Source organism: Carcharodon carcharias, chromosome 33, assembly GCF_017639515.1.
Source record: "Carcharodon carcharias isolate sCarCar2 chromosome 33, sCarCar2.pri, whole genome shotgun sequence".
Lineage (NCBI taxonomy): Eukaryota > Metazoa > Chordata > Chondrichthyes > Lamniformes > Lamnidae > Carcharodon > Carcharodon carcharias.
The window spans coordinates 11,660,012-11,686,195 of NC_054499.1; the positions used below are offsets into that span (position 1 = coordinate 11,660,012).

Here is a 26,184-nt window from a genome sequence, read left to right on the forward strand (position 1 = left end):
AATGTCCGAAAAGCGCATTAGACCAAGGAAGCACTCTTGTCGCGAGGGTACTGGAGGAAGCACAGCAGCCAATTTGCACATAGCAAGCTCCCACAAACAGCAATGATCAGATAACCCGCTTTAACGATGTCAGCTGAGGGATAGATTGTTGATCAGGACACCGGGGAGAACACCTCCCCTCCCCTTCCCATAGCGTCAGGGGATCTTTTGTGCTCTGGGTTTAACGTCTCATCTGAGGCTGCTGCACACCCTCAGTGCTGACCCGGAGATGGGATTTCGCATGGGGCCCTGCTCTGGAGAGGGGGAGGGACGGGGGAGATTCGAAGTGCGGCTTGGGGTCAAGTAGGAGGCCGAGGCGGAGATCTGTCTGCCTCAGCCTGGCTGTGGAGCAGAGTGGGGGAGGGGGTTGATGGATTCGGTGGGGAGGGAGCAGAGTCTCTGGTGGGGGCTGAAGATCAGGGCATTGGCCTTCCTGCAATTGGGCTGCAGGTTCTGGGGATGGGTTTGCCAACTGTGATTAAATGTGTTCCTGGAGATTTCATCACAGGACTAGTCCCCAAACTCCAGCCATGAGTCAGCCAACACATTGATCCTTGTGACGTACGGCCTTCCTACGCCAATTGGAAAGCAAGAGGACTCATTACCCAATTGGATGATGCTTGACTGTCAGCCAAACAACCTTTATTCCGCACCCCCCCATCACTCCCCACCATTTTCAACAATTTTATACCTGGTAAAGAGAAAAGTTCAAAGAAAAATCTATTTAAAAACCATCTTTTTTTAACGTCCCGATGATTTTTCTCCAGGGTTCAATTCCTGGAGATTCCAGGCCAATCCTGGAGGGTTGGCAACCCTGGCTGGGGTCGAGGATTTGGACTACACCGAGGTTGAAGCTGGTCGGGAGTTGGGGGAGTGGTGGGGTTGGGGGCGGGGTTTGGGGCTGAGGGGGGTGGGGGAGGGGGTACAATCTGGGCGTCTCTGATTGGCGGGCAGGAGTTCACCCACGCCCTGACGCCAGTTAGCCAGGCAGGGAAGGATGATGCAAGGGACGAGAAAGGGAAACAGCGATGTCAGCAAGCTGTGTGCGGAGAGGAAATCGAGGGGTTAACGTGTAAAAGGTCGGGGGGGGGGGCGTTGTTAGGGGGAGGAATCCCATTTTCTGATCACTATCCAGAACACCTCCCACCACCCCACCTCGCCTCCCCACCACCACCCCCCCACCCCACCTCCTCCTCCACCGCCCCTACCTCTTGGAAAGTGCGTGTCGTGAGGCTAACTGCATTGACCCCAAGGTCGATGAGCTGCATGCCGGTCTGAGCATGTGAGTGGAGACTGGGCACCTGGCATCCATGGACCAGCAATCAGGGCCGAGCCATACGCCTTCAACAGGGGGAGGAAGCGGGAGGCGAGGAGAGTGCAAGAACTGAACATTGCGAGCTATAGGTTTCACGGACCCAGGGGATTATCCTCAGGACATATTTCACATGCATAACCCCTGAGTTAGCAAAGCATTGAGAAAGGCCGGCCCAAGAATACAGTAAAAACAGTGGAAAGCGAGGACGTTCAGTTCCGACACTGGACCCCTGGAGGGATTCCTTGGCCGAGTTCCTGAGGCCTGCAGCCAGATCTCTGGGTCATCGAGTGAGGCCGAGTCGCCCCAGGACCGGAGAGAGCCAGCTTGCTTTGCTGCCTCCCAGTGGAGACAGGCAGAATCGGCGGCCGCGCACATCCACATCCCTAAAGTGGAAGTCTGAACAGGAGGGAAGGAGCTATTTATGAAAACTGTCACAGTATCACCGCTGCCTGTGATTTAAATGCGCTTCTCCAACAATGAACTATGAAGGCATCTCCCTGGAGGGGCTGGAGAGATGGGTGATGGGGGGATGTTAAAGTTTAATTGAGAAGGAAATGATTTGGCACACAGAAAACCCGCATTCACATAACACCTTTCACAATATCAGTACATCCCAAAATAGTTAGCACATACAGTGACAGACCCCTCCCCACCAGTACTGTATCCCAGTGTTATACAATGACAGACCTGAACCCACCAGTACTGTAGCCCAGTGTTATACAGTGACAGACCCGTCCCCACCAGTACTGTATCGCAGTGTTATACAGTGACAGACCTGTCCCCACCAGTACTGTACCCCAGTGTTATACAGTGACAGACCCGTCCCCACCAGTACTGTACCCCAGTGTTATACAGTGACAGACCCGTCCCCACCAGTACTGTACCCCAGTGTTATACAGTGACAGACCTGTCCCCACCAGTTCTGTACCCCAGTATTATACAGTGACAAACCTGTCCCAACCAGTATTGTACCCCAGTGTTACAGAGTGACATACCTGTCCCCACCAGTACTGTATCCCAGTTTATAGTGACAGACCTGTGCCCACCAGTACTGTATCCCAGTGTTATAGAGTGACAGACTTGTCCCCACCAGTACTGTATCCCAGTGTTATACAGTGACAGACCCATCCCCACCAGTACTGTACCCCAGTGTTATACAGTGACAGACCCATCCCCACCAGTACTGTACCCCAGTGTTATACAGTGACAGACCTGTCCCCATCAGTACTGTACCCCAGTGTTATACAGTGACAGACCCGTCCCCCACCAGTACTGTACCCCAGTGTTATACAGTGACAGACCCGTCCCCACCAGTACTGTACCCCAGTGTTATAGAGTGACAGACCTGTCCCCACCAGTACTGTATCCCAGTGTTATAGAGTGACAGACCTGTCCCCACCAGTACTGTATCCCAGTGTTATAGAGTGACAGACCTGTCCCCACCAGTACTGTACCCCAGTGTTATACAGTGACAGACCTGTCCCCACCAGTACTGTACCCCAGTGTTATAGTGACAGACCTGTCCCCACCAGTACTGTACCCCAGTGTTATACAGTGACAGACCTGACCCCACCAGTACTGTACCCCAGTGTTATACAGTGACAGACCTGACCCCACCAGTACTGTACCCCAGTGTTATGCAGTGACAGACCTGACCCCACCAGTACTGTACCCCAGTGTTATACAGTGACAGACCTGTCCCCACCAGTACTGTACCCCAGTCTTATACAGCGACAGACCTGTCCTCTCCAGTACCATACCCCAGAGTTATACAGTGACAAGCTCTGCCTCAGTGTTATATATTTCTGAATGCTCCCCTCAGCAAGCTGCTTAAAGCCCGTGAAACTGCCCCAGCAACAGTTAGCATTGTCAAGAAAGGGTTAAGAGGACATTTGATTCTCATTGACGGGCACTGCAGACTGGCAGTGAAATGGTTAACTGAAAGTTCTCATAAACTTGGTGAACACCATGTTCCTTGTGATGGTCTTGGGGAAGCCTGTGTATACTTGTTTACAGTAACCGCTGTGGGGGTGGTAGGGGGAGGGCAGTTCTGGTGCAGGAGTGATTTACTCAGCTCATCAGCTTCCGCTTGGAGAAGGATAAAAGGGAGCAGGAGGGAGGAGAAGTCAATGAGTGGAGCTGTTACGCAGCACTGAAGCTAGCAAAGAGTCTACTGCAAACATTGCAAAGTACAGACAGCACAGAACAGAAGAGAGAACACTGTCTGGCACCGTAAGTCACTCAATGTACTGGGATTATTTGTGTGTGTTTATTCCTAACTGTGTGTGTGTGTCTTAGTGTGTGTGTGTATTTATATCTCCTTGTGTGTGTGTGTGTGGACTGGTGTGTATACTGTATATGATTGCATATACCCATCCTGGTGTGTGCATCCCGATCATAGTCGATGTTGTCTCCCGAGTGTGTATCTCTGTGTAATGTATGTAAATGCCCCTATCTATAAAAATATCTTGTATGTGTGTATATGTGTATCCCTAATCGTTGTGTGTGAATGTGTGTGTGTGTGTGTGTGAGAGAAAGAATGTGACTGTGTGTCTCTGTGTCTGTCTATGTGTGTGTGTTCTTGTGTCTGAGTCCCTGTGAGTCTTTTTATGTGTCCGTGTGAGTCTGTGCATGCATGTGTCTGTGTGTGTGTCTGTGTCCATGTGTGAGTCCGTGTGTGTAAGCCTGTGTGTGTGTGTCCATTGTGTGTGCCCGTGCCTGTGTCTGTGCGTGTGTGTGTGGTGTGTCTGTGTGTCCCTGTCTGTGTGTGCTTCTGTGTCTGTGTGTCCCTGTCTGTGTGTGTGTCTGTGTGTGCCTGCGTGTGTCCATTGTGTGTGTCTGTGTCTGTGTGTCCCTGTGTCTGTGTGTCCCTCTGTGTGTGTCCGTTGTGTGTCCCTGTGTCTGTGTGTCCCTTTGTCTGTGTCCCTGTGTGTGTCTGTGTGTGTCTGTGTGTCCCTGTGTCTGTGTGTCCCTGTGTGTGTGTGTGTGTGTGTGTGTATGTGTATGTGTGTGCCACTCTATCTGGCAGTGTCACAATCCGGGAGGAAAGAGCTTTAGAGTCTCAAGATCATCTGCTTGGATTTCCCCTGGTCTCTCGTGCACCGGGCTGCACAGTGGGCAGATTATGACAAAAGCTGGGCTGGTGTGTTTGGGACATGCCTTCGGTGGGACTGACTGCTGTAAGCCAAAACTGTGGAGCTGGGTGGAGAAGATCTGCTTTGTAAATCAGTCATGCCAGCACAGCTAGAGCAGCCTGGACTGCAGCATTTGCCCATTCCTCTGGAGACACAATATTGGTTTACAACTGGGGATAGGGAGCTCTAATTCTGTGCACATCAGGAAGTGACTTCGTTTCAGTGCGTGGAAAAGTGTTTTTATTTGTCTTCTGTTTGTCTCAGTGAGTAGCACTCTCACTCTCTGAGTCAGAAAGTTCTGGGTTCAAGTCCCACTCCACAGACCTGGAGCACGTAATCCAGGCTGGCACTCCAGTGCAGTGCCGAGGGAGTGCTGCACTGTTGGAGGTGCCGTCTTGAGTTAAGAGATGAAGTGGAGATCACTGCTCAAACGGGTTAGGTACAGGTTAAACGGGGTCCTGGTGTTAAATTCTCCTAATGTTAGTAATCTCCCCCTCTTTGCTGATCCTTTTCGCTGTTAGTTCAAACAGCTGGATAATTAATTTCCTACTTAACAGAGGTTTTAGCACCGTACCGTATCTGGTGATCTGCATCTTCTCCATCTTCCAGCACTGAAACAGATAAAAGAATGGACTTGCATTTGTACAGGACCTCTCAGGGCCCTCCCGAAAGTGCTTCACGGCCATTGAAGTAATTCTTAAAATGTAGTCTCTGTTGGAGGGGAAAGGAGCTGGTCCTCTGAACCAGTTGCCGCACGCGGGATCTTGCTGTGTGTGAGGTCAGCGGCAGCCTTTCCCCTGCCAGACAGGGCTAGCTGGCTGGCCACCCTCGGTTCATTTCAGGTTGCTCAAATCGCCAACCACCACCACACCCCCCCTCATCCCCACCCACACCACCACCCCCCACACCCCATCCCCACCCCACCTCCACTTCACTCCACTCCTACTGAAGGTGCTGCCTTCCCTTGGGTCACGCCTGTCACCACTGGCAGCCCTGTGGCTCCTCTGCACGCGGGCCTTGTGTGGCTGGGCTATTCGACTGCAAAGGCATCGCGGTCAACCTTCTGTCCCTGATGCCTGCAACAGCTGTGGTGGGGGTCGGGGGGTGGGGGGGTGGTATCTGAAATGAACCGAGGGTGGCCAGCCAGCTGGATAGAGATCGGTGGGGGGCAGCAAGCCTGGCTGATTGCCAACAACACCACCACAGCCCTCCTGCCCACCCGCCCTTCCCGGAGCCGCTGACGTTTAATTGAGACCTTGGCCGAGCTCCTCCACTTTCACTTCCTCGGGGCCCCTCTCGCCCTGGCGCGTCCACTCCCTCGGCTGGGTCCATCAGTCGCTCCGTCTGAAGCTCTTCCCGGGGTGCGGAATCAGGGACAGAGAGGACTTGCATTTGTGTAGCGCCCGGCACCGCCTCTTCCTGCCCCAGAGCGCCCTGTCGCACAGCGAATCGACGGGATCGAGAATGCAGCATGTTGGAGGAACTTTCAATCGAGGCATTGGCCCTGAAAAGGAAGAATTGTACGTGGGGGGGGGGGGGGAGGGCGCAAAAGGCAGGGAATGGCATGAGGTAAATTGCCCATTGGGAGAGCCAGTACAGACATAATGGGCCAAATGGCCTCCTTCTGTGCTGTAACAATGTGTGCCCGTGCGTGAGTCCGTGTGCGTAAGTCTGTGTGTCCGTGTTGATTATGGCAGCCAAATATCGCAGCCAATTTGTGCACAGCAAGTTCCCACAAACAGTAATTTGGCAATGACCAGCTCAGTTGGTGTTAGTGATGTTGGGTGAGGTTTCCCCCCACCTCCGGTGGTTTTTAATGTTCACACTCCACTCCTCTTTCAGGTGCCCCAATGACCATGAAGAGCAGCAGCAAGTCCTTCCTGTGCCTGGCCATCCTCCTGGTTGCCAGGGCAGCCCTCTGCCACGCCGTCAACAGCCCGCCCGTGTCTGAGCTCGGCGCCGACTTCGGGATCCGCATCTTCCGGGAAATTGCCGCGTCAGCCGGGGACCGGAACGTGGTGTTCTCGCCCTACGGTGCAGCGGCCTTGGTGGGAATGGCACAGCTGGGAGCAGCCGGGAACACACTCGAGCAGCTCCAGGCCGCCATGGGATACAGGCTGGAAGGTGAGCTTGGGGTCCGTGCGTCTGCTGGGATGTTTATCAATGCAATGTTGGTCTCAGGATTTAAATGTGCCCCTGCAAATCCATACATGAAACCTCACTGCATCAGCCTGCGTGTGTGAGACTGCGTGTGCGAGAGTGCGTGTGTGAGACTGCATGTGTGACTCTCTCTCTCTCTGTGAGTGTGTGTGTGTGTATCTCTCTCTCTGGGAGTGTATATGTGTCTCTCTCTCTGGGAGTGTATATGTGTGTCTTTTTCTCTCTCTCTCGCTCTCTGGGAGTGTATATGTGTGTGTCTTTCTCTCTCTCTCTCTCTCTGGGAGTGTATATGTGTGTGTCTTTCTCTCTCTCTCTCTGGGAGTGTATATGTGTGTGTCTTTCTCTCTCTCTCTCTCTCTGGGAGTGTATATGTGTGTGTCTTTCTCTCTCTCTGGGAGTATATATGTGAGTGTTTCTCTCTCTGGGAGTATATATGTGTGTGTCTTTTTCTCTCTCTCTCTCTCTGGGTGTATATATGTGAGTGTTTCTCTCTCTGGGAGTGTATGTGTGTGTGTCTTTCTCTCTCTCTGGGAGTGTATATGTGTGTCTTTTTCTCTCTCTCTCTCTCTCTCTCTGGGAGTGTATATGTGAGTGTCTCTCTCTCTCTCTGGAAGTGTGTATATGCATGCCTCTCTCTCTTTCTGGCAGTGTGTATGTGTGTGTGTGTGTATCTCTCTCTCTCTCTCTCTCGCTGGGTGTGTGTAAGCGTGTGTCTCTCTCTTTCTCTCTGACTCAGTATGTGTCTCTGTGTGGCTCTCTCTGTGTGCGTGAGTGTCTCTCTTCCTGCCTCTCTCTGTATATGTCTCTCTCTTGTTCAATGTCTCATTCTTGCACTTCCTCTCTCTCTCTCTCTCTCTCGAGTGCTCACACACGCTATTTGCTGTATCCCTTCTACCTGCTCTCTCTTGCTCATTCTGTGTTTGCCGCTCTGTTTCTCACTCTCGGTCTCTTTCTCTCCTCACCGTCTCTCTCTCTCTCTCTCTTCTCCACTTGTTGTGGCTCTTCCTGCCTCCCACTCTGTTTCTTAGTTTCTCAGATGAGGAGGGGATGAGGAGAAAATTCTTCACTCGGAGGGTTGTGAATCTTTGGGATTCTCTACCCCAGAGAGCTGAGGATGATCAGTCATTGAGTATATTCAAGACAGAGATCGAGAGATCTCTCATGGAAGTGAGTGGGAAGCGCAGCTGAGGTAGATGATTATTCATGATTGTATTGAATGGAAGAGAAGGTTTGAGGGGCAGAATGGTCGATATCTTATGTTCTTTCTCATTATGTCTCTTGCTTTGTGTTTGTCAGTCCCTCATTCATGCTTTCTGTCTTGCTGGGTCTATCCTTGCCTTGCACTGTCTCACTTTATGTCACTCTTTCTCTTCCTCTCTTGCTGCGTCTCTACTTGGCTTGCGCTCTCTCCAGTTCACTTCCGCCGCCATCCCTTCCCTTTCTGTCTCTTACCAAGTGCTCTACCTCCCCCTGTGACCCTCCTTCTGCTCCGTGCGCGTCTCTACATAAGGTCTGTACGTTAATTCAGGGGTTCAAGTGCCTGACCTGTGAGGCCGGGTTATGCCAGGGTCTTGGGTGTACCGTGTGTCAACAGGATGGAGATGAATGTTGGAGTTCTGAATCAGTCCTCAGTCACGTTCTGCATTCGGGCAGGCTGACCTTAGTCAGACGGTGCACGCGACCAGGTGTGGATGAGTCTGCATGCCTTGCTATGTGGGCGTGGGGAGATTGGAGACGCAGATTAGAAAAACCGATTCCCTGCAGAATTCACAGGCGAAATTGAAATGCCTTGTGCCGATGTCCACGCAGCTAACCGAGGGCCTCTGGTGGTGGGAGTCAACCATTGCCGCTTCAAACCCAGCCCCAGGCCTGGTGATCGAAGCTCATCTGCTTACGAGCTACACACTGAGCTCATGGAATCAGAGCATTGTCACTGCGCAGAAAGAGGCCACTCAGCCCATCATGTCTGCACCAGCTCTCCGAATGAGCAATTGGCTTAGTGTGAACGCACGCCCCCGCCACCCCCCCCCCCCCCCCCCCCCCACCACCACCACCACCCACCCCGGCTTTCTCGCCATAACCCTGCACGTTCTTCCTTTTCAGATAACAGCCTAATTCTCTTTCGAGTGCCTCGAGCAAACCTGCCTCCACCCTTCTCTCTCTCTCTCTCTCTCTCTCTCTCAGGAAGCGTGCTCCAGATCCGAACAACGCCCTGCGCGCAAAACGTTTTTCTCTTGTGTTTTTTTTTTTTTGCTCATTTGGCCAATAAGCCTGTGCCCTCCTCGTTCTCGATCGTTTCCCGAGTGGGACCAGTTTCTCCCAATCGACGGCCCGCTCAGGGAGACGCGGCCTTCAGGCGTTCCCGCTCGCTGTCCACCTAGAAGCAGGCAGCAGGGGTCGGTGGGTTGAAAATGCAGTTGAAAGGACGGATGGGCTCGGTCGGGGAGACGTCGGGAAGTTTCCACCTGGGTGGTGGGACGGGGGAGAGACCAAAACCAGGGGCCGTAGCTAGAAGTTAATCGCTAGTAAAGAATTCTGGAGAAAGGCCTTCAAGCGGAGGGTGGCGAGGAAGCGGGACGTGCTGTTTTGCGGGATCTTGCTGTGCGCAAAGTGGCTGCCGCGAGTCCTACATCACAACGGTGACGCTTCAAAAGTGCTTAGTTGGCTGCAGAGTGCTTTGGCAGTGGCGGGTTGGGGGGGGGGGGGGGGGTGGGGGTGGGGGTGGGAAGGGGGTTTCCTGAAGGGCGCTGTATAAATGCAGAATCTTTATTTTTTGCACTGAGCAGATGAGGCGACCGGGGCTGGAGACGAAGCTGGACGGGGGCACGAGGGGGTGGGGAGGGTGGTCCTGAAGGCGCTATATAAGTGCAGTTTCTTTATTTTTTTCCCATTGAGCTGTTGAGGCGACTGGGGTTGGAGACGAAGCTGGACAGGAGCACGAGGGGCTGGGGGGGGGGGGGTAGGGGGGAGGTGCAGAATAGAAAGCGTGAGGTAAAGTAAGATGGGAGGAGGTTTGTCTGGAGAAAAATTGCCAGAATAGAGCAGTTGGGCCGAATGGCCTTTTCCGATGCTCTTGGAAAGGAGTGAATCACTCTGCCGGAAAGAAGGCTTCCCTGTCCTTCTCACACAGCCCCTATCGGCATCCGAGATCTCTCTCCCGTGGAATTCCTCATCCCGCTCCGACGTTTCCTCCCGTTACAAGCTTTCAAGATCCAAGCTTGCGGCTGCCACCTCTTGATTATTTTATCTTTTAAAAACTCATCGCGTCCGCCTCTGGTCCCAGATGTGGGAATCGCCTCCCTGCCCAAATGGACCCTGCTCTCCCAGCTGCCTCTCTTTCCTTCAGCCCCTTCCTTTACCCGCTTCCCCCTCCCACCTTGACCCCCACCAAACCCCACCACCCCTCCCAACCAAACCCCAACGCCCCCATCCATCCCCACCATCCCCACCCCCCCCATGTCCTCCCCACCAAACCCCACACCCACACCACGACAACCCCCACCCCCCCACCATTGACCCCCACCAAACCCCACCCCTCCATCCATCCCCACCATCCCCACCCCCCCTACGTCCTCCCCACCAAACCCCACACCCACACCACGACAACCCCCCCCCCCCCCCACCATTGACCCCCACCAAACCCCACCCCCCCATCCATCCCCACCATCCCCACCCCCCCACTACATCCCCACCAAATCCCACAGCCCCCGGCCAAACCTCCGACTCTGCCCCACTCCTCCCCACACTCAAGCCCCATCTCGGGCTCCCTTCAAACCCCGAGGGGTCCCTCCGGCCTGAGTCTTGAACCCACTTTTTAAAAGCCCTGGGCATGGACGTAGGGAAGTAAAATGTCGTCGCGGTTGCCGGAGTAGGCGGCTGTGACATGAACCGGTGGGTCCCTGGGTCGTGTTTTCCCCTTGAGTCTGTCAGCCCTTTGGAAGAGCGCATGTGCCAGACCAAGCACAAGGCCTGCCCTCGGAACCCACTTGGCTGCCAGGCTCTTTCGTTCTTCGCCACAACAACAACAACAATTCGCATTTAGACAGCGCCTTACGTCTCGCGAGGCGCTCCCCGGGGCGCTCAGGGGTTGATGCCAAAGCCAAACGGCGGCGAGGTGTGGGTGTCGATCGACCCTAATAGCTTGGTGGAGGAGGGCCGGCTTTGAGGAGGGTCTCGGGAGGCAGGGAGGTTTAGGGAGGAGGGAGCGAGCTCTGGACTCTCAACGGGATTTCTTTTCTCACCGGCAGACTTCGGTGTACCCATGGCCCTCAAGCGTCTCCAGAAAGAGCTCACTGCCAAGAGCAACCGGGACATTGTCTACGCGGCCAACAGCGCATTCATCCAGAGGAGCATGCAGCTGCCCAGGGCCTACCTGAAGAATTACCGGAAAACATACAACGGCTGGCCAAAGCAGGTGCACTTCAAGGACTCCAAGATGGCCACCTACATCATCAATAAATGGGTGGAAATACAAACCAGAGGTGAGGCCGCAGCTCCTGTTTTCATTCATTTATAAATAAACTCATTAATTTTAGTAAATAAACTCCCTGAGGGATCTGGGTGGGGTGAGGCTTGAGAGATCGCATCTAGCCTGACCGACAAAAGCAGCCTCCTCTCTCTTCAGTCTTTCTGTCTGAAGACACCCAATTAGCAGGTGGTCTCCCAACTTCACTTCTGGGCCCTGTGTTTACTTGTTTAATGTGGATGGTGTAGAGGGAGCTTTACTCTGTATCTAACCCCGTGCTGTACCTGCCCTGGGAGTGTTTAATGGGGACGGTGTAGAGGGAGCTTTACTCTGTATCTAACCCCGTGCTGTACCTGTCCTGGGAGTGTTTGATGGGGACAGTGTAGAGGGGGCTTTACTCTGTATCTAACCCCGTGCTGTACCTGTCCTGGGAGTGTTTGATGGGGACTGTGTAGAGGGAGCTTTACTCTGTATCTAACCCCGTGCTGTACCTGTCCTGGGAGTGTTCGATGGGGACAGTGTAGAGGGAGTTTTACTCTGTATCTAACCCCGTGCTGTACCTGTCCTGGGAGTGTTTGATGGGGACAGTGTAGAGAGAGCTTTACTCTGTATCTAACCCCGTGCTGTACCTGCCCTGGGAGTGTTTGATGGGGACAGTGTAGAGGGAGCTTTACTCTGTATCTAACCCCGTGCTGTACCTGTCCTGGGAGTGTTTGATGGTGACAGTGTAGAGGGAGCTTTACTCTGTATCTAACCCCGTGCTGTACCTGCCCTGAGAGTGTTTAATAATGGGCATTGGGTGACAAGAGTAAAATTGTGCTCCCCATGCTGAAATTGCTCAGGTTGAATTGGAAAAAAATAATATTTCCTCAAAGAGACCCAAAAAATAATTGGGGTGGGAAGGAGTGGGGGTGGGGTGGGGAGAAGGAAGAGAACCTGAGTGTGTGTGCCGAGCTCTGACTCCATCTTATAATGAGTATTTCGTTTCAGCTTCGCACCGTGTGTATTGAAGATCCGTCAGTCTGACTGAATTCCTTTCTCCTCCCTCCCACCCTCCTCTCTGTCCAGGTATGATCCCTCACTTTCTCCGCCCGGGCATGCTGGACCCAACTCTGACCCGCATGGTCCTGCTCAATGCCGTCTACTTCAAGGGCCTGTGGAAGATTCCGTTCCCTGCCGAGGGTACACATCAGCGCGAGTTCTACAAGGCAGACGGAACCAAGATCCTGGTGCCTATGATGTCGCAGAGCGCCAAGCTGAATGCCAGTGAGTAAAGATGTCCCTCTGGGTCGCTGGAGTTTGGGGAGCGGGGGGGGTGCGTGGGGTGAGGGAAGGAGGGCCCTGCGTCTCTGTACTCAAATGTCTGGCAGTTGCTCCCCTCTTGGCCAAAGCTCTGAAATTCCCTCTCTAAACCTCTCCCCCTCCCTCTTCCCCCTTACGGACATCCTTACAATGCACCCCTTTACCCAAGCCCCTACCATCCTCGCATGGCCAGCGCCAAGCTCTGTTTGATAACACCCCTTCGCCATGTCTTGCGGACAAACGCCGCCGCTGGCTGAGGTCGAGCGGGTGTCAGGACAGGGCGCCTGGGCGCGCGGAACCTCGACAGAAAGTCCGTGGAGGGGAGAGTTTGTTTCTCAGGCAGGAAAGTGCTGGGGAAACTCAGCAGGTCTGGCAGGGTCAGCGGAGAGAGTTAACGTTTTTGAGTCCACTATGGCTTATGTTGGGCTCGAAACGTTAACTTTGTTTCTCTCTCCCCTGATACTGATGCCAGACCTGCTGAGTTTTTTCCAGTGCTTTCTGTCTTCGTTTCAGAATCTCCAGCATCGGCAGTCATTCTCAGTGTTTGTTTTGTTTGTAAAGGCAGCAGCTGAGCATGGGGCAGATGCACATGGTGTTACATTTTGATGTGTCCCCCAGGGAAAGTGGTTAATCCAGCCTGAACTTCCTAGCTGCAGGGTGCAACTCCTTGCGCCCACCGAACGCACGAGGACATCGTGTGCTGCCCTCACTCACCCCAGAGCTGGTGCCAGCCAAGTAGGAACCAGCCTGGAAGGCCAGTGAAAGAGGAAGGCCATGTCTGAGAAAGTTAGCGACGGACAGACCAGCCATTCGGCCCGTCAAACCTGTACCAGCACTCCCCGCCCCACAGTCTAATCCCACTCTCCTACGTTACAACAGTGGCTACACTTAATGGGCCATGTGGTGCTCTGAGATGTCCTGAGGCCATGAAAGGCACTACATAAATGGAGGGGTTTTTTTTTATATGTTCTCTGAGCCAGAAGGCAAGCTCCATTGCAGAGGCGTAAGCACAGAAGCTCAAAAACAGTAATGCGATAAATGACTGGACGGAGTAGATAGGGAGAAACCTTTCCCATTGGTGGAATGATCGAGAGCTAGGGGGCACAGGTTTAAGGTGATTGGCAAAAGAAGCAATGGTAACATGAGGAGAACCTTTTTCACGCAGCCAGCGGTTAGGATCTGGGACGCGCTGCCTGAGAGTGTGGCGCAGGCAGGTTCAATCGAGGCTTTCAAGAGGGAGTTGGATTATTATCTGAAAAGGAAGAATGTGCAGGGCTACGGAAGTGGGGGGAGGAGCGGCACTAGGTGCATTGTTCGTTTGGGGAGCTGGCACAGGCACGCTGGGCTGAATGGCCTCATTCTGTGCTGTAATCATTCTGCAATTCGGTGATCAGACAGTCTGTTTTTGGTGTTATCGGTTGAGGGTTAAAGGTTAGCCCAGGACCCGGAGGAGAATTGAGCAGCTTGCCTTTGAAATAGTGCCCTTAGGGGGATCTTTTAGGTCCACCTGATAGGACAGATGAGCCCTCGCTTTAATGTCTCACTTGAAAGACGGCACCTCTGACAGTGCGGCATTCCCTGAGTACTGTACTGGAGTGTCAGCCTGGATGATGCGCTCAAGTCTCTGCAGTGAATGGGGTTTGAACATGACCTTCTGGCTTGGAGGGGAGAGTGCTACCCAGTGAACCCAGGCTCCATGTTAGGTCAGATTCAATAGCTTACACTGTACTATGCTCTTGTGGCTATTACTGCACAGCGTAAGGTAATGAAGCTGACCTAACATGGAGGAAGATGTCATGTGAGTGGGGAGAAAGTGGTTGACTGGTCGGCCAGAGAGCCAATCCTGATGCTTTATTCCTCCAGGTGAATTTGTGACCCCCAGCGGCCTGGACTACGATGTCATTGAGCTGCCGTATCATGGGGAGACCCTCAGTATGTACATTGTGGCTCCATATCAGAAGAAGGTTCCACTGTCCGCTCTCACAAACATCATCACCGTCTCGCTGGTCAACGAGTGGAAGGACAATCTAGAAACAGTGAAACGCTATCTAGTCCTGCCCAAGTAAGTGACTGCGCATTGTGACATAGAGGGGGAGGGGCCAGTATTTATAATAACTGGTGCCTTTCGATTCGTGATTATCCTAATGTTGTGGGGGTGGAAGTGGGAATTAGACCCTGACTCTAAGCTAGTGTAACAGGTGGAGTGCCTACCTGGCCCTAGTGTATATAAGAAATAGGGACATTTGGTCCCTGGAGCCTGCTCTGCCATTCAATAAGGTCATGGCTGATCTGATTGTGGTCTCAGCTCCACATTCCTGCCTGTCCCCATGACCCTTATGAATCGAAAATCTGTCTAACTCAGCTTGACTATATTCAGTGACCCAGCCTCCACTGCTCTCTGAGGTAGAGAATTCCAAAGATTCACAACCCTCTAAGAGAAGAAATTCCTCCTCATTTCCATCTTCAATGGAAGACCCTTTAATCTGAAACTGTGCCCACTCGTTCTCGATTCCCCCCATGAGGGGAAACATCCTTTCATCCTGTCAAGTCCCCTCAGAACTTTATAGGTTTCAATAAAATCACCTCTCATTCTTCTAAACTCCAATGAGTACAGGCCCAACCTGTTCAACCTCTCCTCCTAAGACAACCTCTTCATCGCAGGAATAGGAGAGCAATGCAAGATTCTTTCTTGGGATGTGGGCATCACGGGCAAGACCGGTATTTGTTGCCCATCCCTAATTGCCCTTGAACTGAGTGGTTTATTTCAGAGGGCAATTAAGAGTTGACCACATTACTGTGAGTCCGGAGTCACATGTAGGCCAGACCAGGTAAGGATGGCAGATTTCCTTCCCGAAAGGACATTAGTGATCTAAAGGCAGCCATTAAGTCAGGAAGGCAGTGTTGACAGGGGAGGGGTTTACTGGGCCCAACCATGTGGTGGAACTGGATTAACATCAGGTTGCATACAGCAGTAGCCCTGGGATGAGGGGCTGTTGAGTGTGCAACTATAGAGATGCAGTCAGTAACACAGGGTGCTAGGCAGAGGGAGTTACTGCGAGAGCTGGGATATCATTAGAGTGTTTTAGTAATTATGCAATTACATTCGATGTGACTTAATTAAGTCTTCTCTTGTCAGGTAGCTCACCCCCCAGAGCATGTTAATAATGTGATCACAACATGTTCTGTTTAATTAAAAGCAATTCTACAGTTTCAAATGGTGCGAGGCGGTTTTGCTAGGCATACCCCTGACATGTTTACACATCTTTCCTGGCAGGTTTTCCCTGGATAGTGAGACAGATCTGAGGAAGCCGCTGACAAACATGGGAATGACAGACATGTTTAATGCGGGAACAGCGGACTTTACTAAGATCAGCAGTAAGTACTCACTCATGGGGCACAGAAGCCTCGGAATGATATTGGCTCTAGGGGATGCTGTGGGGCTGAGGTGGGAGGGAGGGGAGGTTGGAGGGAGTGTGGAATATTCTGAGAAGCCGTCCTCGGTGGGCGGGTGTTGGGGGGGGGTGGAGTCAGAAAGGGCGGCAAGGCTACGAACAGTCTGTGAAGTAGGGTGGGTGGCGACGGAAAGGAGTTTGTGTTGGTGTTGATTGATTTGTGTCGGTATTCCCGGAGCTTTTATTAAATTCTTTCTCGGGAGGTGGGGCGTCACTGGCATTCACTGCCCACCTCCCTCGTTGCCCTGGAGAAGGTGGTGGTGAGCCGCCTGCTTGAACAGCTGCAGCCCCTGTGGTGTTAGGGAGGGTGTTCCAGGGTAGCAGCACAGGATGGCTGTCAATGGGATGGCATGTGGCTTTGAGGAGAACTAGGATGACGTTCCTGGGTACCTGCTGCCCTGTCTTCCCAGGTGGTAGAGGTTGTGGGTTTGGGAGATGCTGTGGATGAAGCCTTGTCAAGTTGCTGTCAAGAGTGTACACACTGTGTACCAGTGCTGGAGGGAGTGGATGTTTGTTCTCAGGCTGGAGCGTCACCAGCATTTCTTGCCCATCCCTTACCTAACAAACATTTACTGGCATTTAGCTCAAATTGCACTTGACCCACAGCCTTTCGGAGAGGAGGGAATTCCTGATTTCCACTAGCTTGTGCGTGGGGAGAGTGCTTCCTGATTTGACTGATACAGGAATGACCAATCTAACCTTAGTTGAGTTGGAGGGGGTGCGATTTCTGTTTGTGCGTGAATGGAGTGTCAGACTGCAGACTAATCCTCCCCCTCTCCTTTTCCTCCGATGTAGAAACTGAGCCACTGTTTGTGTCAAAGGCTCTGCAGAAAGTAAAGATTGAAGTAAACGAGAGCGGGACCAAGGCCTCTGCAGCCACTGGTAAGTCTGGTCATCCTCACTGGTTTCTCTGATGTTGCAAGTTATTCCTGAAGCTTCAGTGTACAATGGGTGGTGGCGAACACACTGCCAATTCACGTCCTGGCTAATTTTAAAACAAGTGCGAATATAGAACCGTGGATCCCTTTACTGCCATTATTGGGCTGCCTGCCACAGTGAATTTCATACCCCACCCACTGCCGCACCCCCTTTACCCAATCTTTCTTGCTAGGTTCTGTCGCTTCTGCGTACCTTGTACCTCCCCAAACCCCCAACCCCCTCCACCACTCGAAACCAGGGTGGGTTTGTGGAGGGGTGGGGTGCGCTATTTGGCTGTGCAGGGCATCGCAGCTGAGCCCGATTTCTGACGGTGATTTGCTTTTTTTTTAGAAGCAGAACGTCCGCTGGGGTCGGCCACTTTCTAGCCACGGGTGCCAGGGGCTGTTTATTAGGGTTGCCTGGCCGAGATCAGCTGAATCAGGATTGGCGCTGGTCCGTATCCAGGCTTTAATGCGACCGGCTGTGCCCTTACTCAACAAAACCATCGCAGCAGCACTGCTTTCTCTCAGGTGCTGCATGCAAAAGCGCCCCCAGTCACTCAGTAGCTACCAGAGGTATTGCTTATCCCATCCTTCCTTGTTCGGCCTTCAAGGCGATGATGTTCACCCTCTGGGGCGTTTGGTGGGCATGTAGGTAGCTGCTGAGGCTGATCTCCACCCAGAAAGTTCTTCCGCACATTTGGACAGGGTACCACAGATGATTGTTGTTTTGGGGGAGTTTCTGGCTTGGGAATTTCCTCTCCTTGCCTTTTCTCTCTGTCTCTTGATACGCGCTTGCTTTTGAAAAGAAGCCTCACCCTTTTTTGAAATTTGTTTGGCTGCGCCAGCTGCGGCAATCCTGGGCCAGCTTCTCCCAGGATCTCAAAGCCGACATCCAAACTCCTAAGTGAAGCCCTCAGAATGTCCTTGTGTGGCTTCCTTTGAGATCCGTGAGAGTGCCCGCACCCCAGGCCCGAGCTCCCCATGGAAGATTCGCTTTGGTAAGCAAGTGGCGGGCATTCTGGCTACGTGCCCAGCTCAGTTGTGACTGTCTCAGTGCCAGCTTAGGTGAGCACTTCAGTATCTTTATCCTGCCACTTGATCTTCAGAGCCTTTTTTTGGTTATAAATGGTAGATGGTTTTGTTTTTTAGTTCATTCATGGGATGTGGGCGTCGCTGGCCAGGCCAGCTTTTATTGCCCATCCCTAATTGCCCTTGTTCAGAGGTCATTTTTTTTTAAGAGTCAACCACATTGCTGTGGGTCTGGAGTCACATGTAGGCCAGACCAGGTAAGGATGGCAAATTTCACCCCCTGAAGAACATTAGTGAACCGGTTAGGTTCTTACAACAACCGGCAATGGTTTCATGGTCATCATTAGACTTTTAATTCCAGATTTTTATTGAATTCAAATGCACCATTTGCTGTGGTGGGGTTTGAACCCCAGTCCCCAGAGCATTACCCTGGGTCCCTGGATTACTGGTCTAGTGACAATACCATTATTCAGATGCCCATTGACTTTGGCAGGACTGTAAAATCCTGCTGGCGTAAAATTCCACCCTTGGTACAGAGTCACCCCGTGGTCAGAGCATGCAACTGCCTTGTTGTAGCCAACTGCTTACATACAGCTCTCGCCTTGCCAATCTTCAATCGAAGGTTTTTACCACTGACGTGCAATATCTTCCAGAACGAACTGTATACACGTAGACAGCGTTATATTGAGCCAATAATCTGCTAACCTTTGGCTGCCATTTTGTTTTTTTTTTACAGCTGCCATCCTTTATGAACGTATGGCTCCTCTTGAAGTCGTTATCGACAGGCCCTTCCTATTCTTGGTGCGACACAACCCCACAGGTAAGGCAATGCTTTTGCAGAGGGTCGACAACCAGTTGTGGGAAAGACCCTTTGAAACTGCAAGTTTGTCCCTCCCTAGCATGTAAACGGAAGCAGGAGCAGGCTGCTCAGCTGCTCGAGATTGTCCAGTCCCTCATGGGAGCATTGGGATCAGGAGTGGACTAGTCAGTCTCTTTAAACCTGCTTCTTCATTCATTTAGATCATAGCTGACCGGTAGCGCAATCCTATTTTCTCAGTTTTGATTCCTCCTTGCTACTCAAAATGAAGGCTCCATCCAAGGTGCCGTGGTTCTTGACTGAGCTGCATAGCAAACATAGTGGAATCACTACTGACTAAAGAAAGCAACACACAACTCCTCACCTTCATCAACTGGATCTTAGATTGCAGAACTCGAGGTACAGAGGGATCTGGGCATCCTGGTTCATGAATCACAAAAAGTTATTGTGCAGGTACAGCAAGAGATTAGGAAGGCAAATGGAATGTTGCCATTTATTTTAAGAGGAATAGAATATAAAAGTAGGAAAGTTTTACTGCACTGGACAGGGCTTGGTGAGGCCACATGGACAGTTTTGGTCTCCTTATTTGAACAGAAGATATAGAAGCAGTTCAGAAGGTTCACTTGACTTATACCTGGGATGAAGGTCTTACCTTATGAAAAAAGGTTGAACAGGTTGGGACTATACCCATTAGAGTTTAGAAGAATGAGAGGTGATCTTATTGAAACATATAAGATCCTAGAGGAGGATGTTTCCACTTGTAGGGAAGACTAGAACACGGAGACACAGTTTAAGAAAAAGAGATCTCCCTTTTAAGGTGGAAATGAGGAGATTTTTTTTTTCTCTCAGATGCTCATTGGTCTGTGGAATTCTCCCCAGCGAGCAGTGGAGGCTGGGTCACTGGATATGCTCAAGACTGAGTTAGACAGGTTTGATAGATAAGGGGGTCAAGGGTTATGGGGGAGCAGAGAGGAAAGTGGAGTTGAGACCCCAACCAGATCAGCCATGATCTTATTGATTGGTGGAGCAAATGGCCTACTCATTATCTTAAGTCCTATGTTCCTGTGGATGACTAACATGGGCAGCCTGAAGTCAAATGTTAAGTCTTGATTAATATTGGCGGTCTACTAATGGACCTGCCGGGGATGAAGGATTACGGGGGGTGGTGGTGAGAAGGTTCCTGTGGGACACTGACTTTGCATCGGGCAGGGAGTGGCACTGTTTGCTAACCCGAGAGGTCACCCACCCCGCTGGCTGTCGGATCTTGACACTCCAGCCCTGTGGACCCTGCCCGTCACAGCTGGCATCTGGGATCGATCTTGGGCTCACAGCCTTTAAGTCTGCAGTTTGATCTAGTGAAACACTGCGAGTTGTTGTCCTGCTCCTAGTCTTTTGTCCTTTAGAAACTTGGCCCTACAAGGCAGATGTCCAAACTACGCACAACGCCCACCCATCTAGCCGTGACGATCTGGTTCTGAAAGCCCAGGGAACCATTTAAATCGCTAGCAGATCTTTAAGTAGAACACTCTTAGGTGCTTTACTATCAGCAGCTTGAGATGTCTTTAAGTTAATATTTTTATACTTTGCCCATTACTAGTTGCAATAAGTTGCTCTGTTGGGCTACTCCAGTGAGTAGTTAAGAATCAACTTTATTATTGTGGAACATTAGTCATTTATAGAACCAGACCGGATAAGGAAGGCAAGTTTCCATTCATGATGACCCAGTTGAGGTTTTAACGATACTTTGACAGATTCATGACCATTTTTACCGATGCCAATATTTTTTTCTCTTTTAAATGTGGTGGAATTTAAATTTAAATTCCCTGAATGATTAATTCAATACTGCTATACCCACACTTCAATGTTTGAACCATATATGGCTCAATGAACATGAACAATCCACTGCAATAAAAGGCTCAGTGTTATGACTGACGCAGTTGGTAAAGTGGAGTTATTTAAAAATTCCAGAGGGAAACTTTAAACAACTTGTTATAACCTATAGTTTTAAGTGTTATGTTTGAGATGTGACTCCAAATTCAGGAATCAGACCATCAGTTCTCGAAGTTTTACATTAAACTAAAGGAAATATTTTATTAATTTACACAGGTTAAAATATATATACACATGGCTACAAATTACTACGATCATAACTTTTGACAAATCCCCAAACTAATCTCCATTAAGACAACAGCAACCCATAGACTTAACCAACACCAACCCATAGACTTAACCAACACCAGGCAAAGCATTTTCACCTTATGAATTCAAAATGAGGTTCTTTTCACTTTGGTTCCTGTTGAGCCAGTTGGAGGCTTACAGCTGCTTTTTGATATTACGTTGCCTCTGCTCTGCACACCTGAAAACTGCTGAAGTTATACCTACCACTCCCATTGAATGTAAATTCTCATTGTATCACCACTGAACTAAACCTCTCTAACAATAAAACCGCTTTCATAGTATCAATTTTATTAATAATATAAACATATTGCTTGGTGTCTGCTAGATGAGCGTCAGTTTTCACCCCACTTCTTGATTGCTCTATTCAAAAAATGTAAATGCGCTCTACCTCTCTGTTTACATCTCAAGACTAGTACATATCCAGGCACCCAGACTAGCTGGTGTTAATCCAATTAAGACACACCCACAGACTAAACCTCTATTTTAAATGAAAAATATTTTCCAATAATATTATATACATTGATAGCTTCATGACACTCAAGGACACCCATCCTACATGGCCATTCACCTGGACTTAGTAGGTGTGGGGTGGGGGAAAGGGACGCCTCAGTGTCTGGTCCATCTCCACTGCAATGGACACTTGAGGAAGGTCAGGAGGGCAAGCAATGAGGGAAGACAAACGTGTTACAAAGGCATGACTGAAATAAAGTTGGGCTTTAGTTTGATGATGTTACTCTCTCTTGTTTCATAGGCACCATTCTCTTCATGGGACAAGTTATGGAGCCATAGAAAGTGACAACTATTCTGAAAAGACAATCCTCAGGTATCATATCTGTAGAAACCCACAAGGAAGATACAGTACTGGAATTAACTGGCAGAAAAATGTATAATGAGGAAAGGAAGATTTGGGATTTTAGCTCCAGAAATGATGATCATTTCCCTGCCTGAAACTTGCTCATATATAACCAGCAGTGACTTCTGAACTCCAGCCTTCATTGATAAACATGGTCACGGAATGAGTGATCTGATTCATTTCATATGTCCTTCCCTGATATTAGACACCTTACTTGCAAAGTCTCGCACCTGGACCAGCTACACCCACTCGTTGTCCTAGTGAAATATTTTGATGCTGTCTCAATTCAAAATGTATTCCCAAAGTTTTTGTGTATTGCTGTACGAAGGCAACCCACCCTCCTGCTCTGTCTGCCCCACCCGAGAGCTCATTGCTATCGAGTTCTGAACCCCAGTGCACATTCTGATGGGAGACACCCAGCTGTCTTCTCCCTTTCGCTAAGCTCTGAGGCACTTGGGCCAATTGTTGTAGCCGAAGAACTTGCATTTACACACAACCTCAAGACGGCTCAGAGCGCTTTACAGTCAGTTAAGTACTTTCGAAGTGGAACCACTGTTGGAATGTAGGGAATGCAGCAGCCAATTTGTGCACAGGAAGCTCCCACTGTGTGATGATGACCAGATCACCTATTTTAGTGACTTGGTTGAGGGATAAATATTGACTGGGACACCCCTTCTACCGAACCTATCATTTCTGGGGCCTGAGTTCAGCGAATCCGAGTTCAGTAATCCCCCACGGACCAGGGATCAAACCTTTTGGATGAATTTGGCTACACAACACATGGTCCACTTGCACTTCCGGGTCACCAGGGGAGATGTTGTGATGAACATCATTACCATATTCCAGCAAAACCTCCCACAACTTTACCCTCTTGTATTTTCCGACTGGAGGGAGCACTTATTGACTGGACGTGCTACAATGACTGTAAGCAATGCAGCCACGGGCTGCTCGAAGGGGTTTGGGAGGGGGGGTGGTGTGGGTGGAGGTGGTGGGTGATGGTGTGCTGCAGATCACACCTCACGAAATATGGAGTATGAGGAAATACAGGTGTTTACTTGTATGTCACCACACTCCGTAGCACATTGGATGGGAACCATTAACAAACTGTGACACTGCTCTCCTTGAACTCAGTTTATTTCCCCATGGTTTTTATTTTTGTATAAATTTCCGATTTTTTCCACTGTCAGTTCCCACACTGTTTGTGACTGCCCAGAGCTGACCCAATATTAATTTCCCAAAAGTGTGGAGAGGCTGCAGTTCGAGATGAATGCTTGGGACCAGCTATCTGCTCGCCCACTGTGTATGAGTAGAAATTCGAGTTACATTCTTATTTACATGTATATGACTTGCACTGTTGCATTATAGAAATGCTTTACTATTGAAAATATGAAACCTCATAGTCTAGTTTGTAATATATTTTTGGGATTTATGTAATTTATTTCTTTTGATGTTAGAAGTTTGGTATTTAAGAAAAAATGAAAGCTATATTGATACGTGGAATGTGAGCTTTGAGGAATAATTGATGTTCAGTGGAATTCCAACCAGTCCAGTGTACGCAGGGAATGTGTTCTAGGAACAGGAGGAGGCCATTCAGCCCCTCGAGCCTGTTCCACCATTCAACTAGATCATGGTTAACTCCAATCACCTGCCCATTGTAACCTATCCCTTAATACCCTTGCCTAACTAAAACCTACCACTGTTTTAAAATTTTCAATTGACTGCTCCAGCTTTTCGGGCGGGGAAGAGAGTTCCAGATTTCCACACCCCTTTGTGTGAAGAAGTGCTTCCTGACATCACCCCTGAACGGCCTGGCTCTCATTTCAAGGTTCTGCCCCTTTGTTGTGGGCTCCCCCCTGCCAGAGGAAATGGTTTCTCACAGTCAACCCTTTCAAATTCTTTCATCATCTTTAACGCTTCGATTAGATCAGACCCACACTCCGCTCCTATCAGGCTATCTGTGCACAATATCGCACGCTTATTAAAACACCGGGCAAGAGAGGGGAGTGTTTAAGTTCCCACTTTTTGACCAGAGAGCTCGTGCTTCAGTTGGTGGAGGGGGAGCATTTCAAAACCTGCCATCAAAGCCCCAAGTGACTACTCGTAAGGAGCTGTTAGCGAGGTGATTAATGCCCTCGCTGCACGTTCACCAGCAATAAGGAAGCATCAAGCCTGGATTCCCACCCCCTCCTGTTTTCGGCACTTGGCAAAAACTGTCAGGAAAAAGTCCACCCCCTTGATCCTTCAGCTAGGATCCAACGCCCAGAACATAACGTGGTGTTAGCGGTTTGAGGCCTTGGTCACTGTCCTTCAGTGTACACTACACTGGTTGCCTGTTCCAGGTTTTTCTGTTAGGGTAATGTTTCAAATTATCTGGCCAAGCCAAGAACAACCAGAGGATAGACCAGGAGGAACAAACCTGGGCAGTCCTCCCAAGCTTGGAGCTCACTAAACCACAAGCATTGGTTTTATCTCTTTGTATTGTATGAATGTTTAAAGCCTACCCGTGCTTGAGAATATTTTTATACTGTTTGTGCAACTGTATTTCTCAATTTTTTGTAAGAGTGGGGAAAAATAGGGCCATTTGTATTTTCTCTGTCTCTGTGTTTTGCAATAAGATTTAAAATAAATATCTCTCTTACTGAGCACTAGATTTTCATGGTTATTTCTTCCTTTGTTTCATTTTCTGCCCCTACACCCTTCAGTAAAGTCCAGTTACAATGGCACATTTGGTTGTTCTCTCAGAATTGGTCTGGTCCCTATCTCAGAATCGGGATGTAGAATTAGTTTGCCAGTCTCTGTCTCAGAGTTGAGGTGTGGGACTCACATGAGCAAATTTACTGATTCTGGAGCAGACAATACCCAACGAATCAATCCTGGGACAGAGACTACCCAACAAACCAAACCTGACGGACAGGTTAACCACAATCCTGAGACAGGGATCACTACTACCCAATTGCTTTAGGATAGGGATTAACTGACATGCGATTACTGACCTAAAGAGCAACCCACTGCTCACAAGCCCTTTGATTCTAATATAGAAACTAAGCAGCGTACATCCATGTAAGCAAGTGAGCTGTGTGAGATGCAATGGGGTTCTGAACATATTTCCAACAGCAGCCATCTTCTCCTTTCAATCGACTGCTTAGAGAATGCACCGACACACTCTGGCATGTACAACATGACTGGTTTCTAAATTGGTGTTGGGTGGGAATGCGGTTGGCTTGTGCAACTACAGGAAGGTCAGCCTGATCCCTTTCCAGACTAGCTGTGGTTGGGGCTGAACCGTCTTGCCAAGTCTGTGAGGGTTGCACATTCCAGGCCGATGCTGGTCTCGGCTCTGAAAGAATTCCTGGTTTACAGGAGTAGTGGAATTTGGACCCAAGGCTGAATTCACTGTTAAAGGAGAGGAGCCGAGTAGAGATGAATAAAGGAATCACCCATCTCTCATAGGGCAAAAAAATTTCTTATGGATTAGTTAGGTGGGCATCTTGATTTTCATGGCTGCTCCAATGATGAAGTCCAAAAGGACAGGCGATGGGAGACGTTTGACAAAGTTCTTGGAAGCAAAGAGGAAGAGGTAATGCAAAGAGATATAGGGAAGGAATTCCAGAAGTTGGAAATGAAGGTGGCTGAAAGAATGGCCTTTAGTGAACGAGGGATAGATGTTGGCATTCTTTAAGACCTCTAATGTGAAATAGCTCAGTATTACATAGAATATGCAGCACAGAAACAGGCCAGTCTGCCCAACTGCTCTATGCTGGTATTTATACACCATACTTGTTGAGTCTAATGACTCCATTAGTTTGTACAACTTGAGGACCTTGGTCCTATTTAGGGCTGGAAGTCCTTATATACAGCAATGGATTCATTGCATGCACGCTTTGCTTAATCATATTTTGTAATTAGCCACCAAAGCTCAGAAGTTGTACAGTTAGTTCACTGGTACACTTCTTAGAGCAGAGGAAGTTAGGGGGGCAATTTAATAGAGATGTTCAAAATTATGAGGGGCTTTGACAGGACAAATAGGTTCAAAATGTTCTCACTGTCAGGAGAAAGGATATACTTAAGTGTAGAACTAGAAGTTGGGGTGTGGGGGGAGGAAGATAAATCTTTTTAATGCAGCCGGTTGTTATAATCTAGAACAAGCTGCCTAAAATGGCATTGGCAGCAGATTCAACAGGAACTTTCACAGGGCAATTGGCTAAATATTTAAAAAGGTAAACATTTCAGGCCTTTGGGGAAAGAGACGAGGTGAGACGAGGGATGAGAAAAATTGGAGAGCTCTTTCAAAGAGACAGCACAGGCAGGATGGGCCAAATGGCCTGTGCTGTATAACTTTATAAGCATGGGTTACGTGCAGATAACTGTTTGCTTTAAACTGAAAATAAGTACAGCTCTACTGCACCAATGCATCATGTCCACTCACCACACTTCCGCAGTCCTCCTGAACAATGCTGTGATTATATTAACACCCATTTTGGGTAGTGGGCTGTTGAAGACTCAGGGCCTGATTGAACACC

General features: G+C 49.8%; 1 protein-coding gene across 1 annotated transcript; it reads left to right on the forward strand.

The window, feature by feature from the left end:
• The first annotated feature begins 3,439 nt into the window (after nucleotides 1–3,439).
• On the forward strand, nucleotides 3,440–24,306 carry serpine1 (serpin peptidase inhibitor, clade E (nexin, plasminogen activator inhibitor type 1), member 1). Its single transcript, XM_041178890.1, has 9 exons — nucleotides 3,440–3,586; nucleotides 6,331–6,612; nucleotides 10,896–11,129; nucleotides 12,182–12,379; nucleotides 14,279–14,477; nucleotides 15,690–15,790; nucleotides 16,663–16,749; nucleotides 18,553–18,636; nucleotides 21,563–24,306. Exons 2-9 carry the CDS (start codon nucleotides 6,339–6,341, stop codon nucleotides 21,598–21,600), a joined length of 1,215 nt encoding a protein of 404 aa, XP_041034824.1. The 5' UTR covers nucleotides 3,440–3,586; nucleotides 6,331–6,338; the 3' UTR covers nucleotides 21,601–24,306.
• The last annotated feature ends 1,878 nt before the right edge of the window (nucleotides 24,307–26,184 follow it).